This window comes from Nannobrachium achirus (assembly GCF_963921795.1).
Source record: "Nannobrachium achirus genome assembly, chromosome: 22".
Taxonomy (NCBI): domain Eukaryota; kingdom Metazoa; phylum Chordata; class Actinopteri; order Myctophiformes; family Myctophidae; genus Nannobrachium; species Nannobrachium achirus.
The window spans coordinates 8,866,601-8,883,994 of NC_137829.1; the positions used below are offsets into that span (position 1 = coordinate 8,866,601).

The 17,394-nt window shown below is 41.5% G+C and overlaps 2 protein-coding genes across 8 annotated transcripts in view; both read left to right on the forward strand.

Moving 5' to 3' along the window:
• Window positions 1-10,379, forward strand: part of LOC308307991 (uncharacterized protein) — a 26,641-nt gene extending 16,262 nt beyond the window's left edge. For 5 of the 7 annotated variants that reach the window (XM_080753337.1, XM_080753339.1, XM_080753338.1 and 2 more), the window contains 9 exons: window positions 1,247-1,363; window positions 1,808-1,924; window positions 2,383-2,478; window positions 2,585-2,796; window positions 2,927-2,979; window positions 4,307-4,350; window positions 5,962-6,030; window positions 7,099-7,249; window positions 8,309-10,379. In XM_080753337.1, coding sequence (XP_080609463.1) covers window positions 1,247-1,363; window positions 1,808-1,924; window positions 2,383-2,478; window positions 2,585-2,796; window positions 2,927-2,979; window positions 4,307-4,350; window positions 5,962-6,030; window positions 7,099-7,249; window positions 8,309-8,443 — 994 coding nt within the window. In that variant the 3' untranslated portion in view covers window positions 8,444-10,379. Of the gene's footprint in view, window positions 1-1,246; window positions 1,364-1,807; window positions 1,925-2,382; window positions 2,479-2,584; window positions 2,797-2,926; window positions 3,840-4,306; window positions 4,351-5,961; window positions 6,031-7,098; window positions 7,250-8,308 lie in introns of those variants that run through there. The other 2 variants (XM_080753340.1, XR_013963252.1) reach the window with 2 other exon arrangements.
• A 3,537-nt stretch (window positions 10,380-13,916) lies between these two features.
• Window positions 13,917-17,394, forward strand: part of impg2a (interphotoreceptor matrix proteoglycan 2a) — a gene marked incomplete at both ends in the record, with an annotated part of 30,969 nt that continues 27,491 nt past the window's right edge. Inside the window, one exon of the mRNA XM_080753553.1 lies at window positions 13,917-14,148. Within this exon, the coding sequence (XP_080609679.1) occupies window positions 13,917-14,148 (232 nt within the window). The remainder of the gene's footprint in view (window positions 14,149-17,394) is intronic.

A 17,394-nucleotide genomic window follows, 5' to 3' on the forward strand; every position in this document is an offset into this window, starting at 1 on the left:
ATACCTCTAAAATGACAAATTAAACATTGGCCAAATTGTCAATTATTAGAGGCAGAAATTGTGAAAATAGCCCATCTACATGTAGATCTGCTATTTTCACAATAAGACCGTGTCATACAAAATGTAATGCCTCAACTCTCGGTGCTCGTCAGGGTGGAGGGGTCCCCAGTTAAAATATGATTATTTTGGGGGTTGCGGCCTGAAAAGGTTGAGAACCACTGGTGTAAAGTAACTAAGTACATTTACTCGAGTACTGTAGGGATATTTCACTTTGAAAAAAACGTTGGTAATTTTATCGTTTAATCTGGCTTTTGGGAACACCCGGGACAGTTTTTGAATTCCTTGATTCAGTATTTAGATATTTGTATAAATCTCCATTTTCTATAAGATATTTATATAAGTAAAGACTTTGAGTTCTTTTTCCACCACTGGTTGTTGTTACCCACAACAACCCACATTCAGCTACTCCAAATCTGGTACTGGAGGCTGTTATTTTATTCCTTTGAAGATATGGTCATTAAAGATGCACTATGCCAGATTTCTTAGTTCAAAATCACTTAAAATCAGCCCGTCACCGAAAACGAAAACATTTGACATTCACCGCAATGTCTGGTATTCTACGAATAGTCGTGCACCCCCCAAAAAGCAAGAGTTGGCTCTCAACATACATGAACGAGTGAAAATTCACCAGTGCTGCTTTAAATTCAATAATTGTTTTTTAAGCTTAATTATGACAAATCTACTCATTAACCAGCACACACATATCTGCTACCAGTTGCACAGAAACAAGCTAATTATACAATTTATTACATTCTCCTTGTCACTGCTGGTGACATGGTTAAACTCACGGCTCAGGACAGCTATTACAGCAGCTGTTAATACTGGCTCAGAACAGGTGGTAATATGAATATAATAGCTTATGAGTCAGAGGCAATATTTTACACATGGATGCAAAAAAAGTCGTTTCAGACTTGCATGGTATGTAGCACAGTAAGCCTTTTTACCTTCATTTGTGTATGTAGGATAGGTGAATCCGCTCATGCTTTAAATTCAGAAAATGTTTCTACAACCCATTTGAATGTATTCTTCTTATAACTTTGGCCGTGTTTGTCTTTTTCCCCTCTGTCTATAACCCCTTTTAACATCACAGAGCTAATTCAATAGGTGGTCACACATTTTCATAATATTGAGGAATGTCCCCTACATTAATGATAGTCAAGCTTGTTTATCTTCCTTCACTCCTCAGGTTAATCCAATTTCCTCCTCCGCCTTCAAAAGGAGGAATCACCGTGACAATGGAAGACCTGCAGTGTCTCGACAGTGGACAGTTCCTCAACGATGTCATCATCGATTTCTACCTCAAGTGAGTTTTTTCTTTTTCTTCTTTTTTTCTCCGTAGATCGGAAGCAGGTTTTTTTTATCAGGATCTGGATTGGAACAACATCAATATTGACCATACTGGTAGTAAATAAGAATAATATTAACCCATTTAGAACGGGTACACATATTGTGTATCATTATTTTATGCTTTAACTATTGAAAAATCGTGAAAATTAGAATTTTGCCCCGATTCTATAAGTGTCTTTTGAATCCTTCTAAGATTTTTTTGAAAAACCCATGTTTCTATGCAGTTTCTATTTCTTCGCAGCGCGGCACTCGGTGCCGCGCTGTGAGCTTGTATATCTGCTATTTTTCCACTGGTTAAAGCATTCAATAATTCTAGGCCTAAATGTATTGAACTGGTTCATGTCAGTCAGGGTTTTAAAAGCCATTTCAACGGTCGCGGATGTGTGTGTTTCTGAATCAGATACCTGATCCAGAATGCCTCTGCCGAGGTGGCAGAGCGCTCGCACATCTTCAGCAGTTTCTTCTACAAGCAGCTGACGCGCAGAGACAACGCCAGCGAGGATGGCACCAGTGCCTCGTGAGTAGTGGCCCATCTGTCTTTCCCACATTCGCTGATAAGAGAGGAGTGTGTATTTTGAAGGTGTTCTGTTAGCCACGCTGTTAACCTACCATCCCTATTCTTGGCATGTCATAATAGGTGAATATTCGGCAAAAATAGCAGATTTGAAACTCAAATCATGCTGCGACGATTTGATACGTTGTGAGCTTGTAGATTGGCTATATTTGCTATTTGACATGCAGCAAAGTATATAGGGTTTAAATACGCAACGATGACACAGCCAGATGTCATTTGATTCTGCCAATCACGTGATTGACAGCCTGTGAACCAGTGTGAAAGGTTGTCTGTTATTGACATATTTCGGTATATAACAAGTGAAGCACAGGGAAAAAAATAAACGTAAACATTGATTCATGTGATAATGTCTTTAGATGGTGAATGTTTGAACTGTCGTTTTGCTTTCCACCTGCACTCAGAAGTCAGAGACAGCGGCGTCACCAACGAGTGAAGACCTGGACGCGACACGTCGACATCTTCAACAAGGACTTCCTGTTCGTGCCTGTCAATCAGGAGTGAGTGCCATGCCTGAACACGTGCTCGTGCACAGTATAGTATGTTAACACACTCGGAACTACACTTAAAAACACTTGATTCATATGCCTCTCATTCTTGATTCAGGTCTCATTGGTATTTGGTAGTTATTTGCTTCCCTGGCTTGGAGGCACCCCGCTATGAACTCCAGATGGGCCCAGCCTCGCCTAAAGGAGTGCAGGACAGCATGTTTGCCGAGCCCCAGCACGAAGAGGAGACCCATGAGTCTAAAACGTCAAATGGTGTCACGGAGGCACTGCACGGATCAAGTCTTGCAGAAAACCAAGGCACTCAGTCTGGTATGTGTGCCTTTAACCAAACATTTGTCTGCTCTGCGTTCATTTAAAAAAAAGAAAGTCAGTTTTTTGAATCACAGTAGAATGATTGGGTGGTGACTGTTGGGCTCATGATGTGATCATTTTTTTAAAGGTGTTTCTGAAAATCAAGAAGACTCTACCAAAGAGCCACCACCCGGCCCACTGGTATGATCTGAATCTTTACTGCATGTCAACAAATTGAATATTATTCTTATGGCCACTACAGAGCAAGGCACATTTTGACCTGGCAGAGTTCTAGGTTTTACGACGTGGTACCAAAGAGACCAGCCATCTAGAACAGGGTTGGTGTGTATAAATACATATGGTAGATTCTATGCACAAAGATTGTACACATGATCGTTGATCATGTGTACAATCTTTGCTCTGGAAAGCACTTTGAGCTGCATTTCATGTATGAAAGGTGCTATACAAATTAAGCTTATTATTATTACTTGCTCCTGTACAATAGAGCAATGCATCAACACAGCCGCCATATTGGCAGGGGCAAGCCCTGGCTCCTATAATCTATGCCCCATGTATTGCCAATTGAAGCAGGAAGTCTCTCCACTATGAACATCATAACTCATTGAATTCTTCACCAATTCTCAAGCAGTTTGTTACAAATGTTAGACACATAGTTATGTTTTGATACAGGATACTTGGTTCATACCAAACAGTAATGTTATAAAACAAAGTTTTAGTCTCAGGTAGGTATGTACGAGGGGGCACAGTTGATAGTGCTGTCGCTTCACAGCTAGAAGGTCCTGGGTTCAATTCCTGCTGTGGGCGCTGGGGTCGTGTGCTTTCCTCCGCGTCATCAGTGCCCATACCCTAGGTGGGGTTGTCAAAAGGGCCTTTCTGTGTGGAGTTTGCTTGTTCTCCCCGTAGGTACCCTCACAAAAAACATGGTCTCTATACTGCCTCCCTTGGCTAGCCAGGGCGCCTGATGGAGGAGAAAGGAACTGGTTGGAATAACATGTTCCTTCCACGCGTTACATCCAACCGGGGATACTTCCCCCTGTCAGGTGAAAAGAAGCAACTTAACTCCTCATGCATAGAAGGAAGCATGAGGTCAGTCCATTGTCTCCCCAGGTTGGCAGAGGGAGTGTAGCGCCCAGGATTACACTAGATAATTGACACAGGTGAAAAATGGGTTACAGATTTGTCGGATAAAAATTATAGAAAGAAAAGGTAGGTATGTACGACATATTTCTTGCAGTGGAGTTATGTCAAGTTGCCACTAACGAAATGGCGATGACGCATGATCCATTGGCCAATGTGATGTCTATATTGTCTTCTATGGCCCAAGTTCACATTGGGACAGTAGCACAACATTGGGGCTCTGTTCTAACAGCACACCTACAGTAGTAACTTGCTATTCATAGCTACAGATTGCACACTATTAGACCCTGTCTTGTTTGTAGTTTTTTCAATATGACTCACAATCAATTCTTCGTCATTTTATCCTCTATTTCTTCTGATTTATTTGTAGAACTGCACAGAGCAGACCTGCAAAAGAAAGACTGTTTGCAAGAGGTGAGTGCAAGGTTCTGCTTAAATAGACAAGGCCTGAGAGACTGAATTTGCTCGTGCACTTTGCTCAGTATGGCTTTGGCTGGTGAGAGTTTGAGTTTGTGTAGCATGCCATGCTAATTAATATCAGCTGCAGACAGAATTTCAATGTGAGGTGTGAGGTTACTGCGGGTGTGTCTACCCCAAAGTTTTAACAGCAGCTCGGAGCATACGTGCAAACGTGATTTGCTTTTAATCCTGTTTTTGGTGCTCTGGTGTTGAGAATTTGCCAGTACTGTTGTCAAAGCTTATATCCTTTGGTATTTTCTATCATTATGCTCTATGTATGAAGTGAATTATACTGTGTACAATTCCATGTCCCTCTTCAGTAACCTGTAAAACATTCAGTAGGAAATAATGTAAATCTCTAGGTGAAGCCTCTGGGCTAGGAATAAACTGTAAAAAAAAAGCAACATACACAATTAAGGTTTATCTGTGTAGTTTAAAGACTCTGTCCTCTGGTGTGGTTTTAATTCTCAGAAAGAATCTCCACTAAAACATCCTTAAAGGAACTGCTTTACAGCTTTCTTTGCTCTATCTTTGCCCTTGAGTTAAGAGAGTGCCATGTCTGAGGAGCAGATTTAAGTTGTGAAACACTATATAGTCAGGGAAAGTTAGCAGAATATCTGGGAATAAATTCCTTACAAAACAATTTCTTCACCAATGTGTTCGTAAAGGTGTCTAGTAACATATCTAACAAAGATTGAAATTCAACATCCCTAGCAAAATGTTTGACAGCTAGGGTAATTCTGGGTCTCATTCACTGTACTGTAAGGGAAAAAATCACTACAAAAAATATGCTTTAAGTGGGATGTAAGGGGTCTAACTAGGTGTTTTTAATTATTCTGAATCCATTGCAAGCATTTGTTTTGCACGAAAAACATCCCTTGGGCCAAAAATGGACCCCATACACCTTGTGAAAAGTGATGACTCATCACTAAACCATTGTTTTTTGCGTCTGATTTTGGCCCAATGAATGTTTTTCGTGCAAAACAAATGCTTGCAATGGATTCAGAATAATTAAAAACACATAGTTAGACCCCTAACATGCTACTTAAAGCATATTTTTGGGAGTGATTTTTTTCCCTTATAGTACAGTGTATAGTAAGTGAATGAGACCCAGAATTACCCTAGCTGTCAAATATTTTGCTAGGGATGTTGAATTTCAATCTTTGTTAGATATGTTACTAGACACCTTTACGAACACATTGGTGAAGAAATTGTTTGGTAAGGAATTTATTCCCAGGGTTTTATTAAAATTCCCTGACTAATAGTCATGCTTTGGAGATATAATTCAAGAAAATGACATTGTATTCAAACCTTTAGCATGTTTAGCTTGTCATACCGCAGACAATTTTGAATGATTCAAATGTGGGAAAGAATCAGGAAAAACCAAGCAGTATTTGTGAGAGTGAACATGTCACACCTGAACCCCCCCCCTTCAGCCACTACTTTTTAATATATATAGTGTGTTAAGAAACAATTTTATTTAAAGGAACTTTGCAACATTGCATGTAAAACGTGAAATCAATCTTTATTCATCGTTTGAAATAATTGCACTGCTTGTCTCTCCAGACCCTGCATTCTCATTATGGACTCCCTTAAAATTTCCCACCACGAGCGAGTCTTCAAACTTGTGCGGGAGTAAGTACGGTTATTTCTACTAGTGTCTGTGCACATGTACAGTATGCATGCATCGACGTGTGTATAGGTCTATATAGATAGACCATGGGTCTTCAACAGGGGGTCCAGGACCCCAGGGGGTCCTCAGAGAGTTACTACAGGGGGTCCTCGAAACTATGTGTGATAGAAACCTTTTTTCTCCTTTTTTTTATGAACCACTTGAACCCTAGCGTCCATTCTCTGAGAACTTTAGCCAAAAATAGCAGATCTACAAGATCTACGAGCTTGTGGATCGGCTATTTTCGGCAAAGAGGTTTGGTGTGTAGAGGGGAAAAAGAGCAGACTAAGTACAGAGTGAAATGTCAAGTTAAAGTTATACCATGTAACTTTTTTTATAAAACAAATCTTAAAATTGTCCTAACTGTTAAATCGCTAAAGTTTTAGAACCCCCACTCTGTTATTTTCAGCTTCTGAAGCCTTCTCTTTATATGTTTTCTATGAGTTGTGAGGGGGGGAGAATTTCCCGGCAAAATGATGTCATCTCCCACATGATACACTACCGGCCAATCACAGCGCCGATCATACACCACCGGCCAATCACAGCGAGTCTTGCTGTCTCTAAAGGAAGTAGCTTCCCTCAGCAACTGTGTTTACATTGGTGAAGGAATCTTGCTTGCTACTCCCTCAATCCTGGTCTAAAAATGATGGGAGACGGCAGTATGGGAGATACGGAATCGTATCGGCGAGGCGGAGGTGCTCGCGACGGCCGCGGGGGTCCGCTCCGGCCGAAAAAAGCAATACCGCCACTGACCACTAGTTGAGCAGCTTCCACAGTACAGCTTTAAGTATTGACGGTTCAAGTGGTTAAATATGTAATTGTAATACGTAATATGTTAAACACAAATTGACATGAAACCAAAATACAATGATGATTGTGCTGTCAAACAATGAAACTACTGTTTATGGAATCTATGAAAAGGTTGTTGGGGGTCCCTGCTTCATCTCTCTCTCAACTAAGGGGTCCTTGGCCTGAAAACATTGAAGACCCCTGATATAGACAGTGTACAATAATCCATATGTGTGTGTCAGGTACCTGCAGTCGGAATGGGAGGTGCGAAGGGGCTCCGTGAGGGACTTCGGTGCTGAGCAGATGAAGAGCTCACACTGCCGGGTCCCCCTGCAGGACAATACCAGTGACTGCGGCCTCTACCTGCTGCAGTATGTCGAGAGCTTTTTAAAGGTGAAGTACTAAACCTTAACAAATACTCTCTTAAAGTGATCCCTGACTAATACGACAAATATGTCTTAATACATTATAATTGTCCTCTATAACTACAATGTAAAATTAAAAACACCTAAATATTTTATTTCTTCTAGAAATAGCTAATCTTTCACTCAGTAGGGGAAATGCCTGTCGCAAGCTGATGATGTCATAAATGTCATGTGTCATTTTTATGGCATGCATGTGCAAAAAAACAAAACACAAACACATTTGAAATATTGATTTGATGCTCATATTAACCATAGGAAGTATTAAGTTTGTTTTTATTTTCACATGCAAGCCATAAATTCCATAGGGATAGATCACACTTGACATTTATGACATCATCAACTTGCAACGGGCATTTCCCCTCGGGGCTATTGAGTGAAAGATTAGCTATTTCTAGAATAAATAAAATAATTTAGGTGTTTTTAATTTTACATTGTAGTTATAGAGGACAATTATAATGTATTAAGGCATATTTGTTGTATTAGTCAGGGATCACGTTAAGCTTTCTTAAAGGACAACTTTGTTTTTTTTAGGGGGTTCATATTTTAGATTGTAATTAGAGAAAAGAAAAGATGAGTGTTAAAATGTTTTCATTTACTGCTTTCTATCGTTTTAGCACGTTTAGTGATTTTGATTTCATTGGGTGGGGGCATGCGTACAAGTAGCTAAATATGTCTTTTTTTGACAAATAAGCTGGCATTTTCTTTGTTACTATTTACACCAGCCCCCTTAAGTCACATCTGCCCATGAAGGATTGGGGTGCATCTTGGGAATGGGCTTATTGTGTCTAAAAAGATATATTTAGCCACTTCAAAATCGTTAAAATCACTAAAACGATAGAAAGATGTAAATGAAAATATTTTAGCACTCATCTTTTCTTTTCTCCAATCTAAAATCTGAACCCTTGTTGTAAAAAAGAAAAGTTCAAGTTGTCCTTTAACCGACAAGAGTTTGTGTTTACATTTTCACGTGCTTGATCAAAATGTTGAATTAATGCTCACATCCCTGTAAAACACTCTTTCCTTTTAGGACCCTGTGGTTCACTTTGACCTTCCTCTATACCTCCAGCGCTGGTTTTCACGGCAGCAGGTGCGAAGGAAACGAGACGAGATCAGGGACTTGGTGCTTTATCTCTGCCGTCGACAGAACCTCAACAGAACCTAACATAATCGTATCACGTTTCTGTCGCCAATTACTGCTCATACTGAGCAATAGATATTATAATGTGAATGGAAAATATTTCCTTCCTAATTGTTTTTTTTTTTTTTTTTTTAAGTTTTTTTTTTTTTTTGCTATATCATGCATTAGTATTAGAAGAGTTTGACTAGCTGTGGTTTGAATCGGTGCAGTCTCAGTCAAAGATTACTCTCTTTGACTTCATGATTTCGTGAGGATGTGAATATGAAGGGACAACTCACTTGTGTAGAATTTAATTTACTCAAGTGGTTCGTTTTAAAGCCAAACATTACATTTGTCTGTCCATAGACACCTCCATAATCCTGTCAAACATTCAAGCTTGTGTGCCCCATTGCCTTTAAACATAATGATGTAGTACTACAACAAACATACTATACCTTCGCACACACAATTTGCAGCTATAGCATTTACCCGAAGGTATAAAATGTATTTGATGGTATACAATTGTTGGTCTTAACAACACTTTGCAAGCCACGGGGAGCACCTTAATATTAAAACCGGACATCTGAGCAAGGAGTCTCAGCCGCGCCGTCTTTTACCCTACTAGGTCATTAAAAATGAAATAAGTGATACCACCCGTCTAACCAATTGCATCATTCTTCTCTGCACATGAACCGGAAGTGCTTCTGGTGACTATCCCTTCTCTATAACAAATTTTCCGTTCACTTTCATTGGAGGAGGAAGCGTTAGCATAGCGCATCTCGGGGATGTTTTCGACCAGATCAAAGTTGTCACAGGGTCTTCATATTGACGGGATTACATTCGTTTACCGCGATGTGCACGGATCACACACGCGAAGCGCCACGGGGGGAAGACGACTCGGCCAAAATCCCCACTCTATGCCAATGGAAATCAAGATGGTTATGGTGAGTTCACGACCGGGGGACCTCAAACCAAAACAAACCGGCGGCGCTGGGGGAGAGGGAGTGCGCTAATGTTTATTAACATAATATATGTCTCAGATCATAATATAATAATTGAAATTTCACGGCTAATCTACAACAAGCCATTCTATTTCGGCTAGCAAAGTGTTAACTTCATGAAATGAAATATATGATTTTCACGCGACATGGGGTCTGGGGTTTTCTGAATAATTAGGTTCCGAAAAGGGATGTGATAGGCCCCTGTACTTTGATGTCACAGTCCATTAATCCCGCCCCCTCTCCTCCAAGACCCTCCCCTCTTTCTCCTCCTGGGAGGGAGTAGGCAAAATCCATCCGTCCATCACAAACTTTCAACTTATAAGCTGTACACTAAAATATGAGTTGAGAAATAGGCATTGCAGTAACAAACATACTACGATTGGCTGAGACACCACTCTGAGCTAACGCGGACAGTTTGTGTAGGCAGATGGACGGGCGCGGCGAATCTCTCCGCGAGTCTCTCCGCAAGTCTCTGGCCAATAGCATGTGTTCTCCTCCCCCCACCCCCCTCTGCTCCTCTGCTCAGCGCAGAGAACGCTGTTGCGTCATGACGTCAACATTCGGTGCGACGCTCTCTGCACTCTGATTGGTTAGGGAAATTCTACACTTCCTACAACAGTGATAATAACGCGATCGCCCAGGGTTCTTTTTCTTCCGATCGCCAAAAGAAGCCTGGGTTTCCGAGGCTACTGAGACACAAACTGCCTCTGTTTGACTAGGACTTTCACAATAAAGCCATTTCATGACATCTTTAAAAAAAAAATCCATTCACATATTTGTATAGATTGTTTTTAATGCGACTATTGTTTTCAATGCAACTATTGTTTTCTAATAAAACTAGTATGTACAATGTAAATACCTGCTTATTGTCTATAATGGTAACCCACAGCCATTGTTGCCTATTCAATGCTTAGTCTTCTCAGTTTTATTGGTTTTGACCTTTTATTTGGGTATTTATATTTGTTTCAGATGTTTTTATATACAGTACATGACAGAAGTCATCTTTAATTCATTAAAACTTGTAGAGTGAATTACATGTATGTATGTTATGGTCTTTTTTGACAGCCATTTACACCTGTACATCACTGAACAATGGTGGATCCTATATTATTTTGTAGTATGACACAAAGAAAATACTGATTGGTCAATATTCAGTTCTAGCCCGGACCACTTTTCCTTAGTGGTGGTCAGGTAGTCTGCAGGTGATTCAGTCCGAGTGTCTCAAAGGGTGCGTTCGGAAATGCGCACCGGGTGTGGTTAGGGTTAGGTTTAGGCATAGTTTTACTGAGGTTAAGGTTAGGTTTAGGCATACTTTTACTGAGGTTAGGGTTAGGTTTAGGCACTCACTACACTGAGCACACACCCGGTGCGCATTTCCGAACGCAACCTTTGATACACTCGGACTGAATCACCTGCAGAAAACACTATCCCATAATAGGCCAGTGTGAAAAAGGTGCCATTTCGATCAGCCTTTCACAGCAATCGGACACTGTGTTCATCGCATGAGGCATTGCGTTCATGATTTGAGGCATTTTATTCAAAACTGACCAATTCTGCAAACTTTGGAAGCCAATGTTAGCCAATCAGGAAGGACCATGACAAATCTGACAGATCAGTCTTGATCACATGACTATAGAGATACTATACCGATTTGCATGATGTTCGGACAAAATCTGAAGGGAGTACTATCGAAGAAAAAAGTCGCCTTCTGATGGCGCTATGAAAAGCAGATGTGAAAAATGCAGGACAAAATCTATAACGGAATTAAGTCCAGAAAGATCTTAAAATGGAACTAAGCCTAAAAAGAAAATGGGCGATAGGGGATCAAACCAAATACAGCAAACATGACAAAATACAACAAAATAACACAACAAACCCAGTCAACATATGCCTAAGGCTCCCACTGATGAATGCCCACAGGATTATAGAATGAATTTAACTAGAGACCTGGAGGCTCTGGAAATACAGAAAATGTATTAGGCTAACAGCAGGCCTTGATATTAAAAATCACACCCAATGTGAAGTGAGCGGTGGTCGTGCTTGCATAACGTCTTCAATTGGTAATTGGTGATGTAATACAGGCTACACACACACATTGCTATGGCAAAACGCTGAGGAAAAAGACTAGGATATAAGTCTAGGATGTAATTGGTGATGTAATATGGCTACACACACACACACACATATTGCTATGGCAAAACGCTGAGGAAAACACTGCTATGGCAAAACCCAGTAGGCTGAATAACCTCAATCCTCTAGGTCTTTCACCAAACACCCACATTCACAAGCTTCTGGCCAAACGGAAGGCCGCAAATCTGGTCACCCTTTTTATGCACCACTCTTAAAGGTTCGTGCTACATAAAATAAGGCTTAGCTGGTGCCATTACTAACCCTGTGTTAGTATAATAAGGATCATGATTTAGGGTGTCGACTTTTGAATCCAACATAACAATGCCACTATATTTCAACATATCTGTTCTTTCCTAATGTGATCTGTTAGATAGAGCAGGCTGCTATCTGTGGAATGGGTTCTTCTGAAGCCAGGTTGAAATTCAAACAGCAGATTGTGAGATGACAAATAAATGTCGAGTTGTTTTGATTTGATTTATTAGACGTCAAGGTTAAAAGAAAAACACATGTTACATGCTTCTCAAGGAAATCTCAAGGATAAAAACAAAGCCAGTGACTTATTTCCATTGTTTGAATATGATCTTTTCGTACTGAACACAGAATGGAGACAGGATGGTAATTACTGGGTTCTAATTTCCTCACCTTTTTGTATAGAATGGTTACTCTCGCAAAAGGAAAATGACGATTGACTGGTTTGTTATATAGGTTGTGCATAAAATTCAGGTTCAAGTTGTGTGATTTTGTCCCAAGTCTTTTACTGTACCCGGGCTAATTTCAAAGACTTCCAGAATTATTGAGGGATGTTCTTGATATATTCATATTGAAGAAATCTGTCTTTGCTTTCATCATTCGATTTACCTCATGTCAAAGTTTATTTTTTTTCATATTCGCTGAACAACTGCCGTCGTTCTATCTTATCGTTAGATTCCCTCGATTTGGTAAACCTTTATGTGTATATATGTTGAGGTTAAGATAGTTGAGTGGATACTGAACTGTATATAAATGTAATTAAGCCTTCATAAAGTTGCCTTACACTGACTGTACACTTAGTAGCCATTCAAAACTATAATCTGTTCAAGCAACCGGGAGCTGGTGTACTTGGGTCAATTAAGTCAGTAGTGATGGTAATCTGAAATCCTTAGTATTCCAACAACAGGAAAAGTCCTAAAGTGAGAGTTGGGGGTCAACTTTAGCCTAAGCCTCTGACTCTCACTGCTGTGAATACATACCGTTTGAGAGGATTTGCGCTGCAGTGCCTCAGCTCATCTCCAAGCCACTATACGACCTAACAGACAGATAAACGTTTTGTTTGTCTGTACTGTATGTGTGGTCATGGTCAAGGCGATTAAGAACATGTGTGGGTGGGTGGGTGGGGTGGGGTGGGGCTGGGGGACGGGCATACGTATGTGTAGACTTGGGCAACATTGCTCCAAAGAAGCACTTTGATGTTGTAAGTAGCTGTCTGTGACTTAAACACAGAACAGAAACGGTCTCTTGAGCTGTTTGTACAGTGAAGCAGATGGATCAGACAGCCTGGTGGCCTTATAAGTGAACCCAGATCACAATACCTTCAAGGTGTTTTGTGAAGAAGTCCACAGAGACGCACGCACATGCATTTTGTTCCCTGAATTTATTTATTTATTAATCAATACAAGTGCCAGTACCGCCATCCTGCAGCAGCCACGGTGACCTCTAAAGACTGGGATTGAGTGACACTGTTGCTGCACCCTTGTCTGTATGGATTAGTGCATCACTGTCAACTCACTCTGCAGGTGGCCTTTGCCTCGACCCCGTCTACCTTTTCCTCACGCTAAGCACGCACCATCCCCTCCCTCCCAGTAGTACACCAGTAACTTCTTGGCGAGCTGCTCTAAAAGGCTTAAACGGTAAACAGGATTAGAGGGAGAGGGAAAAGAATCCTCTCCAAATGCCATCTGCGCAGTGCACAGGTAACCGAGGAGCTGTTCTTTCAGCACCACAGGGACACACCTCCACTCTACAAAAGCTAAGAAGAGAAGAGAATGCAATTATATTAAATACGTGTATGCAGACTACTTTAATGCACCTGTAGAACTCCAAGCTATGCAAACGTATACAAAGGTGTTAACACCTCTGTTATACATGACTTGAGAGGAAGTTCCCATCGACGTGACCCTTCTCCCAGTCTGTGGATTTACAGCATTATCAAGGATCTAAGATGTCCAACATACGGTGGAAATGTGTTTTTTACGCTGCTGTGTTCAGTTTTGTCCTCATATTTTTGGACATAAGGACAGGTATGTATCATCTGCCAAATGAAAAGGCCTGTATTTATACTCATTCTCATTCATTGCAAGGCAGTAGTCTAATTGTGCTCTACCACAGGTGCTGCATTTGAAGGCTCTGCCATGGGTTACGCAGAGCTCCAAAGAACGGAGGAACCTAACGGGACCACTGGAGTATCACTTCAGGCGTATCCGCACATTGTCCAACTATCTGACCCCACGGTCCCTCATGAGGGCCACGGGGTGATCTCTCGTCGCAAGCGCAACATCCTTTTCCCGAGTGGAGTCAAACTGTGTTCACAGGAGACTGCTCCGCAGGTTGCCGCAAACCACCTGAACTACTTCCACCTCAGAGGTAAGCAGTGCCTGTTCATGGTATTACCATGAACATTTATGATGGCGAGTCGACTTGTTTACGTTGATCAATGGCCAGGCCACCCAGTTGCCTCCAGGTTCAGATAAAGGGTGAAGGAACACTACCGGATAGCAGACAATGAGATTAAGAGTAAGAAAAATCCCATAAAATATAGAATAAAATAGATTTTACTCCACTGTCCTGTCTTGTCCCAGCTCATGTCACTCTCCCTCCACCTTCCGCCTCCCAATGAAAACTCTGTAGTCATGATTTATACATTTCCCTACCTTTCCCATAAACCTTAATTTACAGGGTTTATCCTTGCCTGGCTCCAGCCCATAGACCCGCCCACTCTCTGAGTGGACTGGTTCTCTTGGTCTGGTGTTGTCATATGACGCTTAACTTGATATGGTATCTTGGCGTACCAGCCAATGAAATCAATGCAAGACGGAGGAGGGGGTGGGTCTATCTTTTGAAAATCAACAGAAACAGTGGAGGGGGGAGCTCAGCCAAAGCTCTTAATTGCTCCCTTTGAACTTCAAAGGGGGGTTGTGCACACCTTGTTAGCATCAAAGACAACGACCTGTTTGATGCCTGTCATAGAGGGGAGGGGGAGGGGGGAATGTTTTTGTGTACACACAAGTCAAACACAACCCCTCCCACCAGATCTCTTGTGATTGGGAATTTCAAATCCCCTCCCCTTTGAAATCTCTTGTCAATGGAACAATGTCAGACTCAAGCTCAGCGCAGAGTCTGAAATCAGGCTAGGTTTATCCAGCATTGTTGATTGTCAGCAACGCCCTGCCCTGGTTAGGTGCCTTGCTCCAGGGCACTTCAGCGGTGGGTACTGCTGGAGGGGTGAGAACTTTTCCTGCCAGTTCGGTAGATCTCACTGGAAATCTTTGGGCCACAGGCCTGCTACTCTGAACTTTAGTTCACCACTGTCCCTTAATTAATTCAATACAAAAAGTGTGCAGGGCCTCAGGGCATGTATAGTCCAATGACAAGAATACTGCATGACATCTGTGTTTTCACAGTTAGACAATTAGGCCACATGAGATTCTCATCCAGACCAACATGTGGTTCCATAGAAGCCCAAGAGACAGGAGTCTGGTAATTACAGTAAGACGTGATAAATCCATTTAGACAAGTGAGCTAAGGTGATCTCCTAATGCTGCGTTCACACACTGGCAGATACAAAAGATACAAAGAAGAATATCTGTTGCTTTGTAGTTTGTAGTTGAAACCAGCTCAACACATTTGTAGCTGCTGTAGCTTTTGTAGTAGCTACAAACAGGGACGTGCTGGCCATTGGGAAAAGCGGGACAACTCCCGAACGGCCGGTTCATTCCCAGCCGGTCCAGGCTGGCCATTAGGAAAAAAATAAAATGCCGGCCTTCATTCCATTTTGGGGGCTGGGCGGCCAACAAAGTAAATCGTCATTGTCAGGCAGAAAACCTTGTATCTCCAAGTTTCAAATGTGTAAATCTTTTCGCAGAGCAAAGCCCTGCTTCATCATACAAGGCTGTCGCACAAAAGTAGTGAAAACAGCAGATCTAATCGGCTGTTTTCACTAGTTTAAATCCATTTTTAAAATGGTTTTGGACGTACAAGGTTTCCACCCGACAATGACAAAATATAACTCATGTAATTGGCCCACTGGCTTGTCACTTGTCATGATCTGAGAGAGAGATCTCTCTCTATAGCGCGCAATGAGGGCCTCTCCAACTCTTTTTCCCGGGCTGAATCAGGGGCCCAGCACGTCCCTGGCTACAAACGTTGGATGTATCTTTGTATCTTCATGTTTGCTGGCTTCCATTGAAAACGAATGGTAGCATTTAGCTTTATCCAGTAGCTGCCAGTGTGAACGCTGCATAAGGGCCACGATACAATACACATGCATGACAGCAGGAATAGAGGTGCAAGTAAAATTCAGTTTATTTCAGTTTGCCATCATCAGTCAATACTGAGAGGAATTTGCTTTAGTGTACCTCAATATGACAAGACCCAAGGATAATATATTTAACAATTCACTAATACAAACTGTGAACATAATATTTAAAGACATAATATCAACACTGGTCTGGGTACACCTTACGATCCCCCAGGAGGAAGTTGCTACTGTTGCTTAGGAGAGGGAAGTATGGAGCTCTCTGCTTTAAAAAGTTTAAAAAGGAAAAAGAGTTAAATAAAGAGATAAATGAATACCGGTACATATGCTATTGTTTTAATCATTAATCATATTAAATTATGTTGACATGAACCCAATAAAGTGCATCCTCCAGTTAGGATTGCCTATGGTTGGCGCGCCCGCACATACTGCCACACGCCTGGCAGTGTGTCGAGGGTTTGAATCCTGATCCCGACGACCATTTGCTGCGTGTCACTCCCCAGTCCCCATGAGTCTAATCGAACCACAGGGAGTTGGTGCTATTGTGTGAGATTCTGTTCTGGATGCTCTGCTACCTCTTGCTCAAAGGCAGAGATTTGAAGACAAAGTTTGCAGGGTCGGTATCTATGTATCTTCATATGGTTTTCATACAGGCTGGAGCGAGAAGTAGATGGAGAAAGACATAAAGCTCAAAAGAGACTTGGAAATCTTTGGATCTTGGAGTCTGTGAGCTTTGATCTTTGATCGGTTGAGAAGGAGATCAAACTTTGACGTCTGGAGGAAGTTTTAGGATTGCATGTTCAAAACAGGCTGCTGGGTGGTGTGTAACTGCAAGATCTGTGAGGGTATAATGATTTACTCATGTACAATAGATTTGGCTGACACATAGTGGCCACTAATATGTCAGTCAAAACTCAGTGCCAATGTTGATTGGTACGGATTGTACAGATTAACTGGCTTTGGCATAGTGAATAATACGGTGACTCGTCCAAGAGAGTTAGGTCATGCACTTGGCACGAAGGTGCATTTAATCATCAACTTCCTCTGAAGCGGTGTTCCCCCAAATCTGCCTTAGTTTGAAGTATACCGGTATGCATTTATCTTATTATTGAACTACTGCGACTACAAGAGTCACCACCAGATGAGAGGAATTAGATTTCACCTATAAGAGATTTAACATCTCTTGGAGGGAATGCTGTTTCGGAGGCTGTTCCTCGGAAAATGTCTGGTGAGCAGGGGTCATCGCATGCTGGCTTGTGGTGGAATTTTTTTGTCAAAATTCTATTTTTGCCACGGACATGACCATTACAGGTCTGTAACTCTGAGTGTGCACAAATGGGACCAAATGGACCCTT